Source organism: Ricinus communis, chromosome 5 (assembly GCF_019578655.1).
Source record: "Ricinus communis isolate WT05 ecotype wild-type chromosome 5, ASM1957865v1, whole genome shotgun sequence".
NCBI classification, from domain to species: domain Eukaryota; kingdom Viridiplantae; phylum Streptophyta; class Magnoliopsida; order Malpighiales; family Euphorbiaceae; genus Ricinus; species Ricinus communis.
In genome coordinates this window covers 5,948,753-5,973,115 of record NC_063260.1, presented here as the reverse complement: position 1 = coordinate 5,973,115, position 24,363 = coordinate 5,948,753, and the positions used below count along the sequence as shown (strand labels likewise).

Sequence of the window (24,363 nt, the reverse complement as noted above, 5' to 3'; positions counted from 1 at the left end):
TAGATTGTTTATTGGAGAATCGATTGGAGTTACTTTAGAGAGAATTGATTTTTGGTATATTGTCTCTATGAGCAGCGAGAGAGAGGAAGAAAAGGAAGGAGGGGTAGAATTTCTAAAGGTTAGTATGCTAAATTGTGCCTAGGGAGTACATGAATCATATGCATGTGTCCACTCCATCAGCCAAATGGATTATGACTAAAAGAATAGCTATTTAAATTAATAATGTGGAATCATTCTATATTACCTTTATCAATTTCGCAAGTTTGTTAACATAAGCAATATGAGTACAAAAGTAAAAGTACAAGGTTTTATCACATTAACAATGTCAACCTACTAATACCTTATTCTACTAAGCATGTGGGATCCATCTTTAAATTTTCTGCAAAATAAAGTTTTGCATAATAATCTTTAGTGTTCACAAATAATTATTAAATTTATAAAATATAATAAAAATATAAATTCAAGTCTTTGACGTTAGCATCCACGAAGCATATCTGTTCGTATCCCGATTTTAGGCTTGACATTTGTACATTCAGATTTTGCAGGACCTTCAGGGCCTTTATATACGACGTTAATATTATTGAGTTCCACGCCCTCGCATGGTAAGCCTTTACTGCATAAAAGTTTAACGATGGTAGGAGTTGAAGAAGTGCCCTTTATATTAGAGAAAGTAACCTTACTGATCTTAACATTTGATGAAGCCTGTAAGGATAAAAAAATTAAAAGATTAGATACATATGTACAAAAGATTAGTTGACTATTTTATCAAATATATACAAATTAAGAAATTATTTATATTTCTTTTCATTTCCTATAATGTTGAAAATTACCTTGGAATTGCAGTGGTTCCAAGGACAGTACATTTGATCTATGAGGATAGCGTTGCTCACGTTATTCATGGAAATATCTTCAAAATGCAGATCAGTTGCAGTGCCACTGAATAGTCCTGGCCAAGATTTAATTCTTATGCCATTAGTAGTATTTATGAGATCGCATTTCTTAACATAAACTCCACTAACAGGTTCTTCATTTTTGTACTTTCCTAAGCTTCCGATGCTAATACCGTGACCTGGTCCACATCTTACTCCTGTGATTTTGATATTCCGACTGCCATCACCAATAGAGATGCAATCATCACCAGTGCCGATCTTTGAATCAATAATGTTTACTCCATTAGAACGTCCAATGTGAATTCCGTCTGTATTAGCACTATCACCAGGCGCTATAATCTTAATACGTTGGAGTGTAAAATTTTGGCACCCGATGAGATTCATGTGAAAATTCTTACTGTCCCGGGAAGTTAAATCTTCAACGATGGTATTAGTGACAAAATCAAACCTTAAATTCTGATAAAGGTTGTGAAAACATCAGAAACACATAGAAAATAGTTATGTTAATATTATTACCAATAATACTTCTTATAAAATAGTGAAGTGTATGACATGGTATTGAAGAATAACATACCATTGGGAGATTCTTGCAATTTACATTCGTACGACAAGTATTTTTTCCCCATGCAATTTTTCCTCGACCATCCAAATTACCTCCAGATATAGTTAAATGATCGACATGTTGGAAAGTAATCCAACCCTGGCTATGGTGCTCACTAGGGTCTGCTGGGGCCATTAAGGTTCCTTTAATTTGAAGTACCATTGAACCTTTGCAAGGGCCTTCCAAAAGTACATCGCGTAATGCATATTTAGCATGTGGAATTAAAATTCTACTTGCACCTGGTGTTGAACAAGCAGCCTTCCAAGCAGCTAATAGAGCCTAAGTTTGAATAAAGAAAAGAGAAGGCTTTAGATTAGAACTAAACAGAATAAAAACCATTACAATTAAATTCATGCACACACACCTTACTAATATCATTCTTTTGGCTAGGTGTAGCACCAAAATTTTTCACATCGAAAACCTTTTCTGCTCTAATTTTCAAAGAAATTGATAACAATACAAAGATTGTTAAAATACTCAATTTAGATTTCATCTTTGTATAAGGTTGCTTTCTTCTTTTTCTTTTGTTGATACTTGTTATTTTGCGATAAGAGAGTTTGAATCTGAATTATTTATAAGTAGTGTAATTGACTAAATTTAAAAGAATATTTTAATGCATGTTTTCTAAATTTAGCTTAAATTATGTGTTTGAAGCTAAATATAAACAGCTTGTTGTATTGAATAATTGTAATTGATGGCCATCATTTTTCATTTAATATCTTTTCCTAAATTCTAGATTCTCCTCTATATGACTTGTATTAATCATTTCCATTCATTTGTCCAAAAGGAAGAAAATGTCAAATGGTAATGCATAACAGTCGGGAATATTGTTAAAACACTATATGAGAGTATTATGAAAAAAATAAATTCTTAAAAACTTTAAATTAATATATATATAGTGTAGGCAGGTGTGCATAAAATTTATTTTAATAGTAATTCAATTTTATATTAATTTTTAATTATTGAACTTTAATTTCTTAGAATAAGGGTACTAACCTTTAATTTTTTTAATTAATTTCAGCTTGTTATATTGATATTTTCATTTTGATAAAAAGAAGAAAGTAAAAATGCCATCCTTTTATTACTAATTAAAAGTTATTATTGTATACCATAATATTGATTTTGAAATATCAAAAATGAAACTAAAACTATTCGTTTATCTTACTAAAATAGAATAAGTAATAACAAATAAAAAAAACATTCATATCTATACTTGAAACCTAGCTCAAGTAGCAACAACATTTGTTCTTTGGGAGGTAGATGTCTTTAGTTGAGATTCCCACATCTGGACTAGGTAAATTTTCGTCTTTATGACAAGTACAATGAGATGACTACCTTCTATTATATAGCTTACAACTCATTAGGCTTTCCACGCATAAAAATAGTTCTTTGCAAAAAATATCTCTTTATAACTATAATTGCATTTTATCTCAACAAAGTTTACAAAAATACGCCTTTCTAGAAAATATATTTATAAAAATACACTTAAGTCAAATACCCTAGAAATCAATTAAACATCAATCGTACTAAAAATCTTTAAGAAAATATCATACATCAACTAAAATCAATTAAAAAAAATCAACCATTATAAAAAACACCCTAAGTTTTTAATTTTTTAATGATAATTTTTCATGGGTATTTCAGTATTTTAATATTTTTTTATTAAAAATTTATTTAGGTGTTGATATATTATTTAATCACTAAACATCTTTGATTGGTTAATTATTTTAATATAAATGTGAGTGCTATATTAATTTTATGAATTTAATTTATTATAATTACTTTATATTATTTTAATCTTTATTTTAATCCAATTTAAATAATAAAAAATGATGAGAGTGTGGTTTATTAATAAAGTTATTTTAAGAAATAATTATCTTGTCCGTGAAATATAAATTATTTACATATGTATTAAATAGAAGGACTTAATAGCAGAAACTTCTAAAAAGTAAGGACTTGATAGCAATCTGCACTGTAGCTAAATAACTATTCTAGCCCCTCCCTCACTTTCTCTTTTATCAACAAGTTCTCTCTCCTGCCGCTACCTCCCTTGTTCTCCATCCAACGTCCTACGGCATTGTCTTACTACCAAATTTCCATTATATACTGATCTACACTTGCTCTGCTAGTCTCCATCAACAGTTAGCATTGATTCTTTACAGAATGAACATTTGGTAAAGAGAGAAATAATCTCCTTTGACTGCCACCACTAGAAGCACCATCTCTCATATTCATTAGCCTAATCTAATGCCACATGAATTTCTCGTCCCAAAAATGCTTGTGCCGGAAATTTTAGCTTGGACATCACTGTTTCACAGTTAATGATATACTAGAGCAAAGAAAGAGCTTGAAATTAGCTATTTTTCAAAAAAAAGCATAAAAACAAGTAAAAAGAGAAGAAATTAGAATCCCATAATTCAAGATAGAAACAAAGAAAGATATTTTCTATTTTTTTATTCTATGAACTTTATTCAAGAAGAGAGCGCATACATACATACATATATATATATATAAAATTTTATTTTATTTTATTTAAATTAATTAAATACTTGGATTAAGTTTACATATCTATTAAGGATAGATCTACATCTGAATTCAATAATTTTTAATTAATTAATGGTTTTAAATTAAATTAAAAAATAATCATAAAAGAAACAGTTATTACACATCATAATTTATATGATAATGGGGAGTGCTATGGAGGTATCAGCCTAATTGAGATATCCCGGTGCACTCTCTAATTTCATATGGATGATTTTATTCAAAATAATAATAATTATAATAAATATAACAAATCTTTTAATTACAGAGAAGTTATTTTATTCTTGAATTTATAAAATAACTTTTTAGTCATTAAAGGATTGAGAAATTGAAATTAAAATATGATTTTGTTTAAAATATGAGTCTACTTAAGAGACTCAAATATAATAAAAAAAAGGACTAGAATATAGTATTAAGAATGATTTAATTAATTTTCAAATACGAGAGGTGAACAAATTATCAAGGTGGAGACTGAAATGGATATATAGTATTTTGCTCAATTAGGAACAGGTCGAGTGCCTCTATTAGGGCTATCAAATTAGTTTTCTTTATTTAAAAAAAAAAAAAATGATGGAAAGGCTATCAAATAGTGTATTCACGCATCCTTGCTATGCGGACATCCCCTCAGCACCGAACATAATATAACCCTCTATCTATATCAGTAACAAAAAAATAATATCAGAGTCATTATACAAAAAGAACATACTGAAATAAAAGAGCTACACAAGCATCCTTAAAAAAGGATAACAAACATGGCCATTGCTATTATAGAAAAAAAATTACAAAATTGAGGAGGAGAGCTCCACCCAATTGTCGCAGCAGCATCAATTTCCCTAAACAGTAAGAGCATGAATGATAACATTGCCTTCTCTATAAATATGCGAGACCCCAAAGTTCATTTTGACAAGAAAGAAAGACAAACCTGCCTAGCTGCCCTCCACTTCCATAGCACTTCCAAAAGATGGTTTTCTAGAAGATTTACAACATATGTCGAATCACTTTCCAATCATAAAGTATGCAACCAGAAATTCCAAGCCTCTCTGATTCCATAACTAGAACATCAATCTCAACGTCATAAGCAAAACAAACTCCTATAGAAGAAGCAAAGAGCCTATGAATAAAGCCTTGATTACTCCTGAAGATCGCACGTGCACCTGCTTTTCCTGGAGAACCGCTAGTTGAACTATTAGTATTTAATCTATCCAACCTGAAAGAGGAGGACACCAGATTACCTCAATGATTTTTGGTCCTTTCGCAAGCTTTGGAGAAATACACAGCCGATGGAGGATTGATTTATCTTTCAAGGTGTTTGGCATTGTGCAAATATCAAAGTTCTCACTCTCCTTAATAGAACACCAAATAAGATTCTGGCCAAGCCAAATGACCCAAAAGCTCGAGACTATAACTATATTGAGAAGGTTAGCAATCTAGTAGCCAGGAGGATTTTGTCGAGCTGATAAATAAAGAGATATCAGGTTGGACTTATCAAAGTGCACTTGCTCTCTAGAAAGCTGCTGTAAGCGGGAAACAAAGAAAAAGATGATCCAATGTTCCAAAAGATGGCAACAAATGGAGGGCAAGCTAAAGCTCTTACCCGCCAAGATATCATCTGTTGGAATCTTGAAGTTGAAAAGGCGTCAACTCAAAAGGGACCTTGATGGAGGTATAAAATGTTTCCACAAAGATTTATTTCCTCTGCAAATGGGCAAAGGATTATACATAGAACTCATCACAAGCTTACATGTAATTGTGCCATTACGAGAACTATCCAAACCGACAAATTCGTGCTACCAAAATCCATGCTCTATATATGAGTTGTAGTATCATGAAAATGTTGAGCAAAAGCTGATGAAAGGTGCCAGGTATCATTATAAAAAATATCAGAAATGCGAGCTTTCAAGCGTCTTTGCAAAGCAGGCTGATTTTCAATCTTCTCCGAAACGATGTAACCCAACCAATTGTTATTCTAGGAACTCAAGGAGGAAATTGGAGACACTATCCATTCAGATTCTTTAAAAAGTTCGAGGTAACAAATATATATTGAGTTCCAAATAGAGGAACGAGAATACTTGAGACGAGGCAAGTCCCATTGATCAAGAATCCTAGTCCTGATGAAGCAAAGAATTGCAGATGCAGAACTTCGAACCTTCCATGCAAGCTTAAAAAGGAGACATTCATTTAAATCAGCCAAATTCTTAAGGCCTAATCCTCCATTTTTTATCGGTTTGCAACAATCCATCTAAGCTAATGCAACCAATTTTCGGATGAAGATGTTACCGGTCCATAAAAAATTCCTCATTTGCTTCTCCAAAGGAATAATTAAATTCTGAAGTTATTTATAGATTGTAAATGAATAAATAAAGGAGCCATAAATTACAAAATTTATCAAGGCCAATTGACCAGTCGCAGAAAGCAATTGTCTTTTCCAATTGGCGAATTTATTTAGAATTTAATCCATGGTTCCTTATAGAAACTTTCGAGGAGCTGCCCCTTAGAACAAAGGAACTCCCCAACTAGCAAAATGGCAAAGAACCCTATTTCATGTTAATAATCTCTCGATAAAGGGATTTACAAATGCATGGATGTAATGCATTCCTTGACATATTTTATTGAGCACACATGCATGGAATAACTATGAAAAGACTCAATTTTCTTTCATAATGATTTGTCTAAGCTTTCCATAACAATTTGGCAAAACCTACATTTGGGTCCTGTACTATTCAACTTTGTTTCACTTGGTTCCCATCCACCAATTTCGTCTTAACTCGCCCTTATACTTTTATCATTATTACTCATTTAATCCTTAAGTTAACAAATGTAGTGCGTGTGTTGACACACCTTGTTATTTTATGTCTATGTATTTCACAACTTACGACTGTAGACACTGATTAGAATAGGTGGTTTTCAAAGAGAAAAAACTATATAGTTTATTTTGGCATATGTATTTGCATATGTCATTTTGATTCTCTTTCTTCCTTTATAGAGATCACGCATCTTTTTATTCCTCAACCTCCTAGACTATTTGTTTCTTTATAGCCGAGTTTTGTTTCACTTTTTTTTATTATGATAATAATAGTGAGAGATGATCTGTATAAAATTATTTTTTGCTATCCAGTTTCACTAAATTTTCTGAAATTAAACCTTGCAAGGCCTTATCGAAATCTATGACTCGGTGCACCACTAATACAGTCATGTAATATCCGAGATTTTTTTTAATAATAATAATAGTAATAACTAATAAGAGTTTTTATTTAATTTAATTTAATCTAATTTTAATTAATTGAATTGGGATGATTTAAAATAGAATTTTAATGCTAGATAGAAATAAAGTGATTCATTTGTCTATATCTAATTAGTTTTTTTAAGAAATTAATTAAGTGAGTTCCATAGAGCATAAATTATATTATATTATATATATATATATATATATATATATATAGGTCACACTCAAATTTTCTCCCAAATATAAATTAAATATTATATTTGAAAGTTATGAAAGAAATAGTAAATAATATTCTTACGGAAAGGGGGGGTAAGCTCTCCATTCCTGGTTTTCCTGTAGCTGGATCCTCCAGAACCACAAGAATCTTTAGTTAGAATGGGATTCCAACTTAGCACCTTTTGAGATTTTGAGAAGAGTTGCTCTTTGGAGAGCACAGTACGATGAAAGTTAACGATGTGGTAGAAAGCAACGTGCGACTTGAAGGACACGATCGGCTATGGATTCTTACATCCCCTCTATTATATATATAATTATATTCTATATATTATATAGTATATAGATTAGTATAAACCCCATATTAATGCAACTATACTTTTAGCCCTTATTTCATAATTAATTGTCAAATTATCCTAACACTTAATTAAATATATCGGTAAGAGCATTTTAGTAATTTCATCATTAAAAGCAAGAGTAAATAAGTAACTCTTTATTTTTAATAATTTTAATTTAGCCCAAATTAAGTAGTTAGGGACTTAATTGAAATACTAAAGAAAAACTGAAGGGTTAAACATGAATTTTGCAGGGGTAATAGTTAGTAATTAAAAAGAATGAGGGTCTAAATGGTTTTAAGCAAAAATTGAAGGACCTTTTTACGATAAGAAAAGAAAGAAAAGAGAAGGAGATCGAAGAAGAGGAGGAAGAAGGGAGAAGCTTTCGTCGGCATCAATGGCGAAATGGTGGAGGAGGCTCGGCCGAGCGTGGTAACGACGACCGGAGGCAGAGGAGGCGCCGGCGAGTGCAGTGGTGAGGGGTGGCAAAAAGTGGAGAAGAAGGCAGCCGCTCTCCGACGTAGTTCCTGGCATCCCATGGCGGCAGTTTCAGTCTTAAAAAGACTAGCGACTTGAGGGCTTTTAAATAGGGCAGCAATATTGGCAATGGTGGCCAGAGAAGAGAGTTCCGGCGAAGTGAAGGCAGCCGAGTTTTCAGACTTTTTCGGCCATTTTCGGCGAGTTATAGCTGATCAAAGTTCATGGATGAACTCCCCTCAGCTCAAACTTTCCAATGGCACTAATTTTGCAGCGATCGAACTCCGTTTGAAAATCAACAGTCGAAACTGTTTGTGATTTTCTCTGGACGATAGGGGATTGGATCAAAGAATCAGATGCTAGAATCATCGTCTGGATGTTATTTCGAGTCCGAAAGCTCGCTCGGATCGTCGATCGGACTCCAGCGGCTTGAGGTGAGTCGACCGATATATCAAGCATCTCGATAATTCTCTAGCCGTTAATTTTTAGAGATTGTTAATTAAAAATTATTTGATTATTTATAGTGTTGCATACTAGAAAAATTATGTGTGGATTGATTATCAAAATAATAGTGTGTCGGACCATCTACCAATAATTGTGATATGTGATGTGTGGAGTTGGGAAAAAAAATATAGTTTTGGTGGCCCGAATCCCGTTAATTAATTGATGAATATCATAAGTGTTTCTAGCAAGTCCTAGACCCATTATACACGGGGTAAACATCCGTATTTTAAGGGGAGGTTCTGCCGAATTTTCAGTAGAATTTATCCGAGTCGAAATTCTTAAAGAGTCAGTTCTAGGAATCTAGACCTAGAGTTATTTGTTAAATAATTTACTTTTATTGATTGAATTGTTCCCTTGAATAGATAATCCATCATTTCAACTCGCTCCACCCAAGGCATAGGAGCACAGCAAGGAGGTCATTAGAACTGTGAGTTAAATCATATATCTGCTATACTTGTGTCATGCTAAGTTATATATAGCAATTCTGATTTATTGATTTAAAGATTGAAATAATTTATTTAGATACTATTCCTATACCATTTTCTACATCATTATTATTGTAATTGCATATTGACTCGGGATGAGACGGCAGTAGAATATGCCACCTGGTGGGTTGCATCAAAACCGCGTGCGCACCAGTATAGATCTGAGACAGGTAGTAAAAGAATATTTTTAAGAGTTGTCCTATTCGAGTTCAATTCTCTGGGTTGTATAGAGTTTGAGTGTCGGACTAAAGGTCCCTGGTCGAGCGTTGCTCTCTAGGTACCGGCTTTATTGGAATCAAGTGATCATACTAGATTTAAGGACCCTAGTCGAGCTTCGCTATCTCGGTGCTAGTCCTGTTGGAGTGAGAGAGCCGAAAGGCTAAGGCTGTTAGTGTTGGGGTTAGGGTTTTGCTGAGGTACTTGTCCCGTACCATGAAAAATATATTTTTATTGAATCATTGGCATTACATGCGTTTTGATATGACCTAATATTTTATTTTTGATTAAAAAAATATTTTATTGAAGTAGTTATATTCATTTTTGGATATATGATTTTAACTAACTCTCGAGACTGACAATCTCAAATTTAATTATTTTTCAGGTGTTTGTTAGTTTTCACAGTTCTTTACCTCTAACAGCTCGACTTCCTTCATCTTCGAGTTTAATGTAACTGATTTTATTGGTATGTTGATTTTTAAAATTCTAGATTCTCTGCAGTAGTAAATTTTAAACTTATCATTTTATAAAGGCATGTAAATTCAGGTACTGCCTATTTATGCTAGCAAACTAAATCAAATATATAGTATCTGGGTGGTTAAAGTTTAATTATGAATTAGTGTTATAATGGATAGAATTTGGATTATATTTTAATTGAGTTAGCAAATGGCTAGGCTTGCTACAGGTTTCAGTGGCCTTACGCCTACCCATTTCCAAGCGCCGGTCATAGGCCCATAGATCGGGTCGTGACAAGTCACCATCTGACTTAATAGTAGGTTTCTTGATCCCTTTATAAGATGAAATCAAATGCATAGTTAAAAGACAAGGAAGAGAATTAAAATTGCTCTAATTATTTAGGAAAAATCATATGGTTTGGTGAAGAATTTGAAAAGGATCTAAGTTTACTAGTGAAAATAGATAGATTTATGATGCTAGTTTATCTTTTTAGGCTTGATAGGTAGTTCATACTTCCTAATTTTCCTATTATTCCTTCAATTCTTAATGCGGGTAGCAAAATTGAAATGAGACGCCCTTAGTGGTACAAGTAATGACACGCTACAATTAGGAAATATATTATTTAGATTGTTTATTGGAGAATCGATTGGAGTTGCTTTAGAGAGAATTGATTTTTGGTATGTTGTCTCTATGAGCAGCGAGAGAGAGGAAGAAAAGGAAGGAGAGGTAGAATTTCTAAAGGTTGTTATGCTAAATTGTGCCAAGGGAGTACATGAGTCATTTGCATGTGTCCACTTCATCAACCAAATGGATTATGACTAAAAGAATAGCTATTTAAATTAATAATGTAGAAATCATTCTATATTATCTTTATCAATATTGCAAGTTTGTTAACATAAGCAATATGAGTACAAAAGTAAAAGTACAAGGTTTTACCACATTAACAATGTCAACCTACTAATACCTTATTCTACTAAGCATGTGGGATCCATCTTTAAATTTTCTGCAAAATAAGGTTTTGCATAATAATCTTTAGTGTTCACAAATAATTATTAAATTTAGAGAATATAATAAAAATATAAATTCAAGTCTTTGACGTTAGCATCCACGAAGCACATCTGTTCGTATCCCAATTTTAGGCTTGACATTTGTACATTCAGATTTTGCAGGACCATCAGGGCCCTTATATACGACGTTAATATTATTGAGTTCCACGCCCTCGCATGGTAAGCCTTTGCTGCATAAAAGCTTAACGATAGTAGGAGTTGAAGAAGTGCCCTTTATATTAGAGAAAGTAACCTTACTGATCTTAACATTTGATGAAGCCTGTAAGGATAAAAAAAATTAAAAGATTAGATACATATGTACAAAAGATTAGTTGACTATTTATCAAATATATACAAATTAAGAAAATTATTTATATTTCTTTTCATTTCCTATAATGTTGAAAATTACCTTGGAATTGCAGTGGTTCCAAGGACAGTACATTTGATCTATGAGGATAGCATTGCTCACGTTATTCATGGAAATATCTTCAAAATGCGATCACGACCCAATAGTCCCGGCCAAGATTTAATTCTTATGCCATTAGTAGTGTTTATGAGATCGCATTTCTTAACATAAACTCCACTACTGTGTTCTTCATTTTGTACTTTCCTAAGCTTCCAGATGCTAATACCGTGACTGGTCCACATCTTACTCCTGTGATTTTGATATTCAAATCGCCATCACCAATAGAGATGCAATCATCACCAAAGGTCGATCTTTGAATCAATAATGTTTACTCCATTAGAACGTCCAATGTGAATTCCGTCTGTATTAGCACTATCACCAGGCGCTATAATCTTAATACGTTGGAGTGTAAAATTTTGGCACCCGATGAGATTCATGTGAAAATTCTTACTGTCCCGGGAAGTTAAATCTTCAACGATGGTATTAGTGACAAAATCAAACCTTAAATTCTGATAAAGGTTGTGAAAACATCAGAAACACATAGAAAATAGTTATGTTAATATTATTACCAATAATAGTTCTTATAAATAGTGAAGTGTATGACATGGTATTGAAGAATAACATACCATTGGGAGATTCTTGCAATTTACATTGGTACGACAAGTATTTTTCCCCCATGCAATTTTTCCTCGACCATCCAAATTACCTCCAGATATAGTTAAATGATCGACATGTTGGAAAGTAATCCAACCCTGGCTATGGTGCTCACTAGGGTCTGCTGGGGCCATTAAGGTTCCTTTAATTTGAAGTACCATTGAACCTTTGCAAGGGCCTTCCAAAAGTACATCGCGTAATGCATATTTAGCATGTGGAATTAAAATTCTACTTGCACCTGGTGTTGAACAAGCAGCCTTCCAAGCAGCTAATAGAGCCTAAGTTTGAATAAAGAAAAGAGAAGGCTTTAGATTAGAACTAAACAGAATAAAAACCATTACAATTAAATTCATGCACACATACCTTACTAATATCATTCTTTTGGCTAGGTGTAGCACCAAAATTTTTTACATCGAAAACCTTTTCTGCTCTAATTTTCAAAGAAATTGACAACAATACAAAGATTGTTAAAATACTCAATTTAGATTTCATCTTTGTATAAGGTTGCTTTCTTCTTTTTCTTTTGTTGGTACTTGTTATTTTGCAAGAAGAGAGTTCGAATCTGAATTATTTATAAGTAGTGTAATTGATTAAATTTAAAAGAATATTTTAATGCATGTTTTCTAAATTTAGCTTAAATTATGTGTTTGAAGCTAAATATAATGTATTGAACAATTGTAATTGATGGCCATCATTTTTCATTTAATATCTTTTCCTAAATTCTAGATTCTCCTCTATAGGACTTGTAAAAGTTTTCTTCTATGATTAATCATTTCCATTCATTTGTCTAAAAGGAAGAAAATGTCAAATGGTAATGCATAACAGTCGGGAATATTGTTAAAACACTATAAGAGAATCATTATAAAAAAATAAATTCTTAAAAACTTCAAATATATATATATAAATGTGTGTAGACGGGTGTGCATAAAAGTTATTTTAATAGTAATTCAATTTTATATTAATCTTTATTTATTAAACTTTAGTTTCTTAGAATAAGGATACTAACCTTTAATTTTTTTTAATTAATTTCAGCTTGTTGTATTGATATATTTTCATTTTGATAAAAAGAATAAAGTAAAAATACCATCCTTTTATTACTAATTAAAAATTATTATTATATACCATAATAATGATTTTAAAATATAAAAAATGAAACTAAAACTATTTGGTTATGTTACTAAAATAGATTAACTAATAACAAATAAAAAAAAGCATTCATATTTATATTTGAGACCTAGCTCAAGTGACAATAATATTTTTTTCTTTGGGAGGTAGATGTCTTTAGTTGAAATCCCTACATCTGGATTAGGTGAATTTTCATCGTTATAGTAAGTATAATGAGATGACTACCTTCTATTACGTAGCTTACAATTCATTAGGCTTTCCACGCATAAAAATAGTTCTTTGCAAAAAATATCTCTTTTTATAACTATAATTGCATTTTATCTAAAAAAAGTTTAAAAAAATACGCCTTTCTAGAAAATATATTTATAAAAATACGCTTAAGTCAAATACCCTAAAACTTAATTAAACATCAATCATACTAAAAATCTTTAAGAAAATATCACACATCAACTAAAATCAATTAAAAAAAAAAATCAACCATTAAAAAAAAACCCTAAGTTTTTAATTTTTTAATGATAATGTTCATGGGTATTTCAGTATTTTAATATTTGTTTATTAAGAATTTATTTAGGTGTTGATATATTATTTAATCGCTAAGCATCTTTGATTGGTTAATTATTTTAATATATATGTGAGTGCTATATTAATTTTATGTATTTAATTTATTATAATTACTTTATATTATTTTAATCTTTATTTTAATCCAATTTAAGTAATAAAATATGATGAGAGTATGGTTCATTAATAAAGTTATTTTAAGAAATGATGATCTTGCCAAAATATAAATGATTTACATATATATTAAATAGAGGGACTTAATAGCAGCATTTTTTAAAAAGAAAGGACTTAATAGCAACTTGCACTGTAGGCAAATTACTATTCTAGCCCTTCCCTCACTTTCTCTTCTATCAACAAGTTCTCTTTCCCGCCGCTACCTTCGTCGTTCTCCATCTAACGTCCTAACAACATTATCTTACTACCAAACTCCCATTATAGACTGATCTGCACTTGCTCTGCCAGTCTCCATTATCGGTTAACATAGATTCTTTACAAAATGAACATTTGAAAGAGACAAAAACAATCTCCTTCGACTGCCACCACTAGAAGGATCATCTTTCATATTCATTAGTCTAATCTAATGCCACATGAATTTCTCATCCCAAAAATACTTGTGCCGGGAATTTGAGCTTTAGACATCACCATTTCACAGTTAATGATAGACTAGAGCAAAGAAAGAGCTTGAAATTAGCTATTTTTCAAAAAAAGCATAAAAAGAAGTAAATAGAGCATGTCTTATGTAAATTCTTTTAAGAAAAATGATCATATCTTTATAGCTTAGAATTCCTCAATTCAAGATAGAAATAAAGAAAAATATTTTTTATCCTTTTATTCTATGAAATTTGTTCAAGAAGAGAGCGGATATATATATATATATATATAAGTGAGTGTGTGTCTATGTGTGTGTAGAGATTAATTACCAATAAGTAATAATATTTTATTTTATTCAAATTAATTAAATACTTGGACTGAGTTTACCTATCTATTAAGAATAAATCTAGATCTGAATTCAATAATTTTTAATTAATTAATGATTATAAATTGAATTAAAAAATAATCATAAAGAAACGGTTATTACATATTATAATTTATATGATATGAGGAGTGCTATGAAGGTATCAGTCTAATTGAGATGTCCTCGTACACTCTAATTTCCTATGGATTATTTTATTAAAAATAATAATAATAAAATAATAATAATAATTGTAATAAGAAAAGCAAAAGTTTTATCCTTAATTATACTTTTGTTATTCTTATTTGAAGATTGAGTGAAAAATCATTTATTTTTTATTTTATCATATTTTAATTTCAATTTCTCTATCTTTTAATAACTAAGAAGTTATTTTATTCTTGAAATTATAAAATAACTTTTTAATCATTAACAAATTGAGAAATTGAAAATAAAATATGATTTTATTTAAAATATGAGTCTATTTAAGAGACTTAAATATAGTAAAAGGACTAGAATTATATATGTTATTAAAAAAAATTAAGGATGATTTCATTAATTTTCAAATACCTGAGGTAAACAAATTATTAAGGTCGAGTGCCTCTATTAGGGCTATCAAATTAGTGTTTCTCTATTTTTTCTTAAAAAAAGATTGATGGAAAGGCTAACAAATAATGTACTCGGGCTTAGGCAGACATCCCCTCAGCACCGCACATCATATAATCCTCCATCTATATCAATAACAAAAAATAATATCAGAGTCATTATACAAAAAGAACATACTGAAATAAAAGAGCTACACAAGCATCCTTAAAAAGGATAACAAACTCGGCCATTGCTATCATAGAAAAAAATTTACAAAATTAAGGAGGAGAGCTCCACCAAATTATCGCAGCAGTATCAATTTTCCTAAACAGTAAGACCATCAATCATCTCTATAAATATGCGAGGCCACAAAGTTCATTTTGACAAGAATGAAAGACAAACTTGCCAAGCTGCTCTCCACTTCCATGGCACTTCCAAAAGATGGTTTTCAGAAGATTTACAACATATGTCGAATCACTTTCCAACCATAAATTATGCAACCCGAGATTCCAAGCCTCTCTAATTCCATAATTATAACATCAATCTCAACGTCATAAGCAAAACAAACTCCTATAGAAGAAGCAAAGAGCCTATGAATAAAGCCTTGATTACTTCTGAAGATCGCACGTGCACCTGCTTTTCCTGGAGAACCGCTAGTTGAACTATTAGTATTTAATCTATCCAACCTGAAAGAGGAGGGCACCAGCTTACCTCAATGATTTTTGGTGCTTTCGCAAGCTTTGGAGAAATACACAGCCGATGGAGGATTGATTTATCTTTCAAGGTGTTTGGCATTGTGCAAATATCGAAGTTCTCGCTCTCCTTAATACAACACCAAATAAGATTCTGGCCAAGCCAAATGACCCAAAAGCTCGAGACTATAACTATATTGAGAAGGTTGGCAATCTAGGAGCCATGAGGATTTTGTCGAGCTGATAAATAAAGAGATATCAGGTTGGACTTATCAAAGTGCACTTGCTCTCTAGAAAGCTGCTGTAAACGGGAAACAAAGAAAAAGATGATCCAATGTTCCAAAAGATGGCAACAAATGGAGGGCAAATTAAAGCTCTTACGCGCCAAGATATCATCTGTTGGAATCTTGAAGGTGAAAAGGCGTCAACTCAAAAGGGACCTTGATGGAGGTATATATTGTTTCCACAAAGATTTATTCCCCTGCAAATGGGCAAAGGATTATACATAGAACTCATTACAAGCTTACATGTGATTGTGCCATTACGAGAACCTATCCAAACCGACGAATTCGTGCTACCAAAATCCATGCTCTATATATGAGTTGTAGTCTCATGAAAATGTTGAGCAAAAGCTGATGAAAGGTGCCAGGTATCATTATAAAAAATATTAGAAATGCGAGCTTTCAAGCGTCTTTGCAGAGCAGGCTGATTCTCAATCTTCTCCGAAACGATGTCACCCAACCAATTGTTATTCTAGAAACTCAAGGAGGAAAATGGAGACACTATCCATTTAGATTCTTTAAAAAGTTCGAGGTAACAAATATATATTGAGCTCCAAATAGAGAATCGAGAATACTTGAGACGAGGCAAGTCCCATTGATCAAGAATCCTAGTCCTGCTGAAGCAAAGAATTGCAGATGCAGAACTTCGAACCTTCCATGCAAGCTTAAAAAGGACACATTCATTTAAATCAGCCAAATGCTTAAGGCCTAATCCTCCATTTTTTATCGGTTTGCAACACTCCATCTAAGCTAATGCAACCAATTTTCGAATGAAGATGTTACCAGTCCATAAAAAATTCCTCATTTGCTTCTCCAAAGGAATAATTAAATTCTGAGGTTATTTATAGATTGTAAATGAATAAATAAAGGAGCCATAAATTACCAAATTTATCAAGGCCAATTGACCAGTCGTAGAAAGCAATTGTCTTTTCCAATTGGCGAATTTATTTAGAGTTTAATCCATAGTTCCTTGTAGAAATTTTCGACGAGCTGCCCCTTACAACAAAGGAACCCCCAACTAGAAAAATGGCAAAGAACCCTATTTCATGCTAATTATCTCTCGAAAAAGGGATTTACAAATGCATGGATGTAACGCATTCCTTGACATATTTTGTTGAGCACACATGCATGGAATAATTATGAAAAGACTCCATTTCCTTTCGTAATGATTTGTCTAAACTTTCCATAACAATTTGGCAAAACTTACATTTGGGTCCCTGTACTATTCAACTTTGTTTCACTTGGTTCCCATCCATCAATTTCATCTTAACTCGTCCTTATATTTTTATCATTATACTCATTTAGTCCTTAAGTTAACAAATGTGATGCGCGTGTTGACACACCCCGTTATTTTATGTCTATGTATTTCACAATTTACGAATGTAGATACTGATTAGAATAGGTGGTTTTCAAAGAGAAAAAACTATATAGTTTATTTTGGCTACTTCTTAAAAATTATTTATTTGCATACGCCATTTTCATTCTCTTTCTTCCTTTATAGGGATCACACATCTTTTTATTCCTCAACCTCCCAGACTATATGTTTCTTTATAGCTGAGTTTTATTTCATTTTTTTTAATATCATAATAATGGTGATAGATAATCTGTATAAAATCATTTTTTGCTATCCGGTTTCACTAAATGTTTTGAAATTAAACCTTGCAAGGCCTTATCTAAATCAATATGACTCGGTGGAGCACTACTAGAGTCATCACTGAGTTGACTTGATGGTAGGTTTCTTGATCCCTTTATAAGATGAAATCAAATGCATAGTTAAAAGAGAATGAAGAGAATTAAAATTGCTCTAATTATTTGGAAAAGTCATGTGTTATGTTGAAGAATTTGAAAAGGATTTAAGTTTACTAGAGAAAATAGATAGATTTATGATGCTAGTTGATTTTTTATACTCGATAGGTAGTTCATACTTCCTGATTTTCCTATTATTCCTTCAGCTCTTAATGCGGGTAGTAAAATCGAAATAAGACGCCATTAGTGGTACAAGTAACAATGCCACAATTAGGACATATATTGTTTAGGTTGTTTATTGGAGAATCGAATGGATTTGCTTTAGAGAGAATTGGTTCTTGGTATGTTGTCTCTATGAGCAGCGAGAGAAAGGAAGAAAAGGAAGGAGAGGTAGAATTTCTAAAGGTTGTTATGCTAAATTGTGCCAAGGGAGTACATGAGTCATTTGCATGTGTCCACTTCATCAACCAAATGGATTATGACTAAAAGAATAGCTATTTAAATTAATAATGTAGAAATCATTCTATATTATCTTTATCAATATTGCAAGTTTGTTAACATAAGCAATATGAGTACAAAAGTAAAAGTACAAGGTTTTACCACATTAACAATGTCAACCTACTAATACCTTATTCTACTAAGCATGTGGGATCCATCTTTAAATTTTCTGCAAAATAAGGTTTTGCATAATAATCTTTAGTGTTCACAAATAATTATTAAATTTAGAGAATATAATAAAAATATAAATTCAAGTCTTTGACGTTAGCATCCACGAAGCACATCTGTTCGTATCCCAATTTTAGGCTTGACATTTGTACATTCAGATTTTGCAGGACCATCAGGGCCCTTATATACGACGTTAATATTATTGAGTTCCACGCCCTCGCATGGTAAGCCTTTGCTGCATAAAAGCTTAACGATAGTAGGAGTTGAAGAAGTGCCCTTTATATTAGAGAAAGTAACCTTACTGATCTTAACATTTGATGAAGCCTGTAAGGATAAAAAAAATTAAAAGATTAGATACATATGTACAAAAGATTAGTTGACTATTTATCAAATATATACAAATTAAGAAAATTATTTATATTTCTTTTCATTTCCTATAATGTTGAAAATTACCTTGGAATTGCAGTGGTTCCAAGGACAGTACATTTGATCTATGAGGATAGCATTGCTCACGTTATTCATGGAAATATCTTCAAAATGCATATCAGTTGCAGCGCCACTGTATAATCCTGGCCAAGACTTAATTCTTATGCCATTAGAAGTATTTATAAGGTCGCATTTCTTAACATAAACTCCACTAACAGGTTCTTCATTTTTGTATTTTCCTAAGCTTCCAATGCTAATACCGTGACCTGGTCCACATCTTACTCCTGTGATTTTGATATTCCGACTACCATCACCAATAGAGATGCAATCATCACCAGTGCCGATCTTTGAATCAATAATGTTTACTTCATTAGAACGTCCAATGTGAATTCTGTCTGTATTAGCACTATCACCAGGCGCTATAATCTTAATACGTTGCAGTGTGAAATTTTGGCACCCGATGAGATTCATGTGAAAATTCTTACTATCCCGGGAAGTTAAATCTTCAACGATGGTATTGGTGACAAAATCAAACCTTAAATTCTGATAAAGATTGTGAAAACATCACACATATGTTAATATTATTAGCAATAGTACTTTTTATAATAAAATAGTAAAATGTGTGACATGGTATTGATGAATAACATACCATTGGGAGATTCTTGCAATTTACATTCGTACGACAAGTATTTTTTCCCCATGCAATTTTTCCTCGACCATCCAAATTACCTCCAGATATAGTTAAATGATCGACATGTTGGAAAGTAATCCAACCCTGGCTATGGTGCTCACTAGGGTCTGCTGGGGCCATTAAGGTTCCTTTAATTTGAAGTACCATTGAACCCTTACAAGGGCCTTCCAAAAGTACATCCCGTAATGCATATTTAGCTTCTGGAATCAAAATTCTACTTGCACCTGGTGTTGAACAAGCAGCCTTCCAAGCAGCTAATAAAGCCTAAGTGTAAAAAAAAGTTTTAGATTAAAACTAAATTGAACAAAACCATTACAATTAAACTCATGCCCATACCTTACTGATATCATTCTTCTGACTAGGTGTAGCACCAAAACTTTTCACATCGAAGACTTTTTCTGCTCTAATATTAAAAAGAAATGACAATAATACAAAGATTGTTAAAATACACAATCTAAATTTCATCTTTGTATTGGGTTGCTTCCTTCTTCTCTTTTTGTTGGCTACTTATTTTTTCCGCAATATGCAAAACTCATTTTTTAATTATTTATAAGTAGCATAATTAACTAAATTTATTATAAAATTTGAAAAGATTTACAGTATTTTCGAGTATGTTTTCTAAATTTAGCTTATATTATATATCTGAAGCTAAATATAAATGGTTTGAAGTATTGAATTTTTCTCTGCAATAACTAAATCCTAATTATAGTTGATGACTTCTGTATTTTATTTAACATACTTTTTCTAAATTTTATATTCTTCTTTATGTAGCTTATAAGAAGTTTTCTCCTATAATAAACCATTGCTATTTATTTGCCTAAGAGAAAAGAAAACAACAAATACTATATACAAGTGTTGAAAATATTGTTACAATACTTTGGGATTAGAATCAATACCAGAATAATAAATTCTTAAGACATCAAATTTTCAATATATATACCCTAATTAAAAGGATTTATTTGTTATGGACCTATAGATCCATGAAATCCATCTTAATAGTAATTCGATTATATCTTAACTTTTGTTCATTAAATTTTTCTTGGTTAGAATAAAAGCAGAAAAACCTTTAACTTTATTTTAACTAAGTTACTTTTACTTTATTATATTATTATTTTTATTTTAATGATAAAAAGATAGCAAAAATGCTACTATTTTATTGGAGCACTCGCACCAAGCCCTTCACAGCAAGAAATAGCTATAGTTATTCAAAAGTAGAAGGAATTCAAAGAGGGGTTTGTTTAAGAAGGTAAGTAATATGAAGAAGAAAAATGTGCAGAGTCACTTTCGAGCGGACGCACTAGATCTACCCTTGATTCTAATCCTTGGATTATATATTGTGAAATTCTTTTACATATTAACTTTAAAATGTTAAAAATAAAATTAAAACTATTGGATTACTCCTTTTCTATTATTTATCTCCTTTTGTATTTGTTTCTTTCATTATGAGTAGCTAGGGCTGATGAACCCATTGGGGTTTACCTTTGTTGATAGATTGTACTTAGTTGTTAAATTTATATTTGTCATTCTTGTAATCTTCTTGCTATTCAATAATAGAGTTTGATTCAGTTAATTTGAGACGTTGAATTAATTGTCTTTTAGGTTGTTTCTTGACATTGAGAAATGCTTGTTACAACTGGAATTTGAATAGTAAGAACTGGTAGTTAACACTTAGAGATAAGGTTAATTTACTCGTCGGATTAAGAATTAACAACTCTTAATAGTTCTATATCACGCTTAATGCTAATCTGTAATAATATGATAGGAAAAGATTCCATTAGGTTAGTGCAGGTTTAGGAACTTGGTGAGCTCAAGAGAGGAACCGAGTTCGATTCAGGATTTACGCACGAGTAAGCAAGATTGGTAATTTATAAAATCAACCTTTAGAATTCCATCATTTAGGTCCCTTTTGGGTTTGTTTTTCTTTTTGCAGTTGTCTTTCGATTGTTAGTTGCTGTTCATTTATTTATTTGCATTCATAGTCATTAATTAGTTAGTTTAGACTTCTCACACCTTATTTCAGGCTAATATATCAGAGAACAAAGTAGTAACTCTGGGCTTTCACTTTTCCGAGGGATACGACCTTGATACTCGCCATTAGTGCTAGACTGCATCGATAGATTCACTGCCTTAGATTGTAGCAATGTAAATAGCAATATCAATGTTCATCCCACACAATGGGTTGATGTTTTCTTAAAAGCTTAAAGATAGGATCACAGACCATTATGAGCTTAGAAATGAACCTGTTGATATATTGTAAGCATCCCAAAAAACCTTTGGCTTCTTTCTCTATCTTCAATGCTGGCATCTTTTGAATAGCCTTGACCTTGCTCGGATCAATCTCTATGCCCCGTTGACTCATTAAGTGTCGTAATAGCTTCCTTAATGTAACTCTGAATATGCTCTTCTTCTAGTTAAGCCTCAGGTTATACATTTCCTCTCGTCCTAAAAACTTATTAAGAGCTTGAAAATGCACTTCCCTTATTTAAGACTTTACCATAATGTCATCAACGTACACCTTTACCTCCTTGTGCATCACATCGTGAAATAAGGTAGTGGCTGCTCTTTGATAAGTTGCACCTGCATTCTTTAATCCAAAAGGCATAACCTTATAGCAGTATATCCCCCACTCAATAATATACGACGTCTTCAGCTTGTCCACTACTGCCATCATTGATCTAATTATATCTGGAGAACCCATCCATAAAAGAATACATTGCATTCAAAGCAGCACTGTCGACTATTATATCTATATGAGGTAGAGGGAAGTTGTCCTTAGGACATGCTTTGTTCAAGTCCTTATAATCTATGCACATTCCGACCTTACCATCCTTCTTTAGGATTGAACAACTATTTGCTAACCATTCGGGATAGTCAACCACGTCGAAGAAATTGGCCTTAACCTGCTAATTAGTTCTCACGGCTCATGGATCCCCTTTAATGTGCTGCTCTGCCTCATCCTCACCTATTGTACAGGTAAGCTACCCCGCCTCATCCTCACATTACACACTTTTATAGCCTCTCTAGGCTTTAGCCTCCCAAGGCTTTATATATATATATTCTTTTCACAAGGGGCCACTATTCACATGCGCATATGCACTTAACATCACAATTCAATTATTTTACTTATATCACATTCAAGCAATAACAATTGTTCCACTTAACACCAATCATTTCCATTCATTCATTCAAACATAACACAATATTAAGCAAACACAATTATTCGCGAAACATTTGATTAAATATGTGAGTATAGCAAATATTGATTATTTACTTACTCAAAATACACTTATTCCTTCAACATAGAAGAACCTCCTTTCTCTACAACTTCCTTTCCAAGCCTTTGAGTTCCTGTTAACACATTCATTAATTCACATTTCATGCATATTCCAAATATTCATGTAAATGTTAGTTCTAATACATTACAAGATCATCCCTTTTCTAATTCATAGGTCTAACTCTTCCTCTAAGACTCTCAATTACTGTTTTAATATCATATAAATATGTTCCATCTAGCTATATACTAATTTAACTCAAATTAACATCGAATAAATAGCATAAAACTAATCTCCAACATCTCTATTTTTTGGACAGAATTTAGTATCAAAGTATATTTATTGCTCGGTAAAATTGGCTTAATAAGAGAATCTCGTATTAAATAGACATATACTTTTATGTGTCTAGTTTCATCTCAAAGAAGAATTACTCAATTCTGACTTCTATAGATTTAATTATTCCCAAATTACTGAGCAAGGGTCATACAGCTTGCTATACCCGAGCAACAATCTGTTTGCTCAATTTAAGCAGCCAAAATGGCAAAAATAGCAAAATTACAAAACTACAAAAGTTATAGAGGACTCATCAAAACTTCCATAGATACCAATTAAGTTTAATTTGGATTTATATAACGCATGTTATGCCTAAAATACAGAGCATTAAGGTTGTTAGAATTTTGACAGTTTTTTGTCTTCACATACTTAAATTTAAATCAAGCTTAATCCCTATGCAATCATTCAATACTCTACTAATTCATGATAATAAAACCTTTAATTAACTAATGAAAGTATCAATTGAAGTTTTTTCAATTTATAATCAAGAACCCTAATGACAAATTAATAATACTCAAGTAACAACTCACTAATTTCAGCTTTTGGGTTACTAATATGCTCAAAACCTTTAGCTTTAGCTTGGTTCCTTTAATAGTTGGTAAAATCTTATCTTAATTTTAAGTTTTTCTAGGTATTTCAGTCCTCTTTCTTGTTCCAAATTTTGAGTTTTTGGCCATGTACGAATTTTAGAGAAATGAAGAGGTAAAATGAACTTGCTCATGGTTCCAATTTTCAAGATTCATCTCTCAATGCCACCATCTACTAAAATTAGTTTTACCATCCCAAGTTAATTTTTACTAACCATACATAGGTACTAACTTTTAATTGTATCTTTTAAGTCCAATCTATTTACCCAATCTTCAAGTATTGGTTCAATTAAGTCTTAAGGCTTAATACACATAACCCAAGTACTTAATCAACTTATCTAAATTAATAATCTAATATCATGCTTCTTATTCTCTACTTATAATTAATATATATCTATTCTCAAA

At 31.7% G+C, this 24,363-nt stretch overlaps 2 protein-coding genes across 3 annotated transcripts; both read right to left on the bottom strand.

Annotated features, from left to right (window-relative positions):
• Positions 1–210: 210 nt before the first annotated feature.
• Positions 211–2,036, bottom strand: LOC107262575 (exopolygalacturonase-like). Its single transcript, XM_048373692.1, has 4 exons — positions 1,856–2,036; positions 1,465–1,770; positions 831–1,346; positions 211–702 (listed from the first exon to the last, which is right to left on the bottom strand). Exons 1-4 carry the CDS (start codon positions 1,982–1,984, stop codon positions 475–477), a joined length of 1,179 nt encoding a protein of 392 aa, XP_048229649.1. The 5' UTR covers positions 1,985–2,036; the 3' UTR covers positions 211–474.
• Positions 2,037–10,760: 8,724 nt separating this feature from the next.
• LOC8277868 (exopolygalacturonase) lies at positions 10,761–20,285 on the bottom strand. Of its 2 annotated transcripts, XM_048373691.1 has the most exons (5): positions 20,103–20,285; positions 19,725–20,030; positions 19,180–19,618; positions 11,397–11,473; positions 10,761–11,267 (listed from the first exon to the last, which is right to left on the bottom strand). In XM_048373691.1, exons 1-5 carry the CDS (start codon positions 20,229–20,231, stop codon positions 11,040–11,042), a joined length of 1,179 nt encoding a protein of 392 aa, XP_048229648.1. In that variant the 5' UTR covers positions 20,232–20,285; the 3' UTR covers positions 10,761–11,039. The 2 variants fall into 2 exon arrangements, with proteins under 2 accessions (XP_048229648.1, XP_002526191.2); XM_002526145.3 differs by lacking the exons at positions 10,761–11,267; positions 11,397–11,473 and adding an exon at positions 18,467–18,973 and having other exon boundaries at positions 19,103–19,618.
• Positions 20,286–24,363: the final 4,078 nt, after the last annotated feature.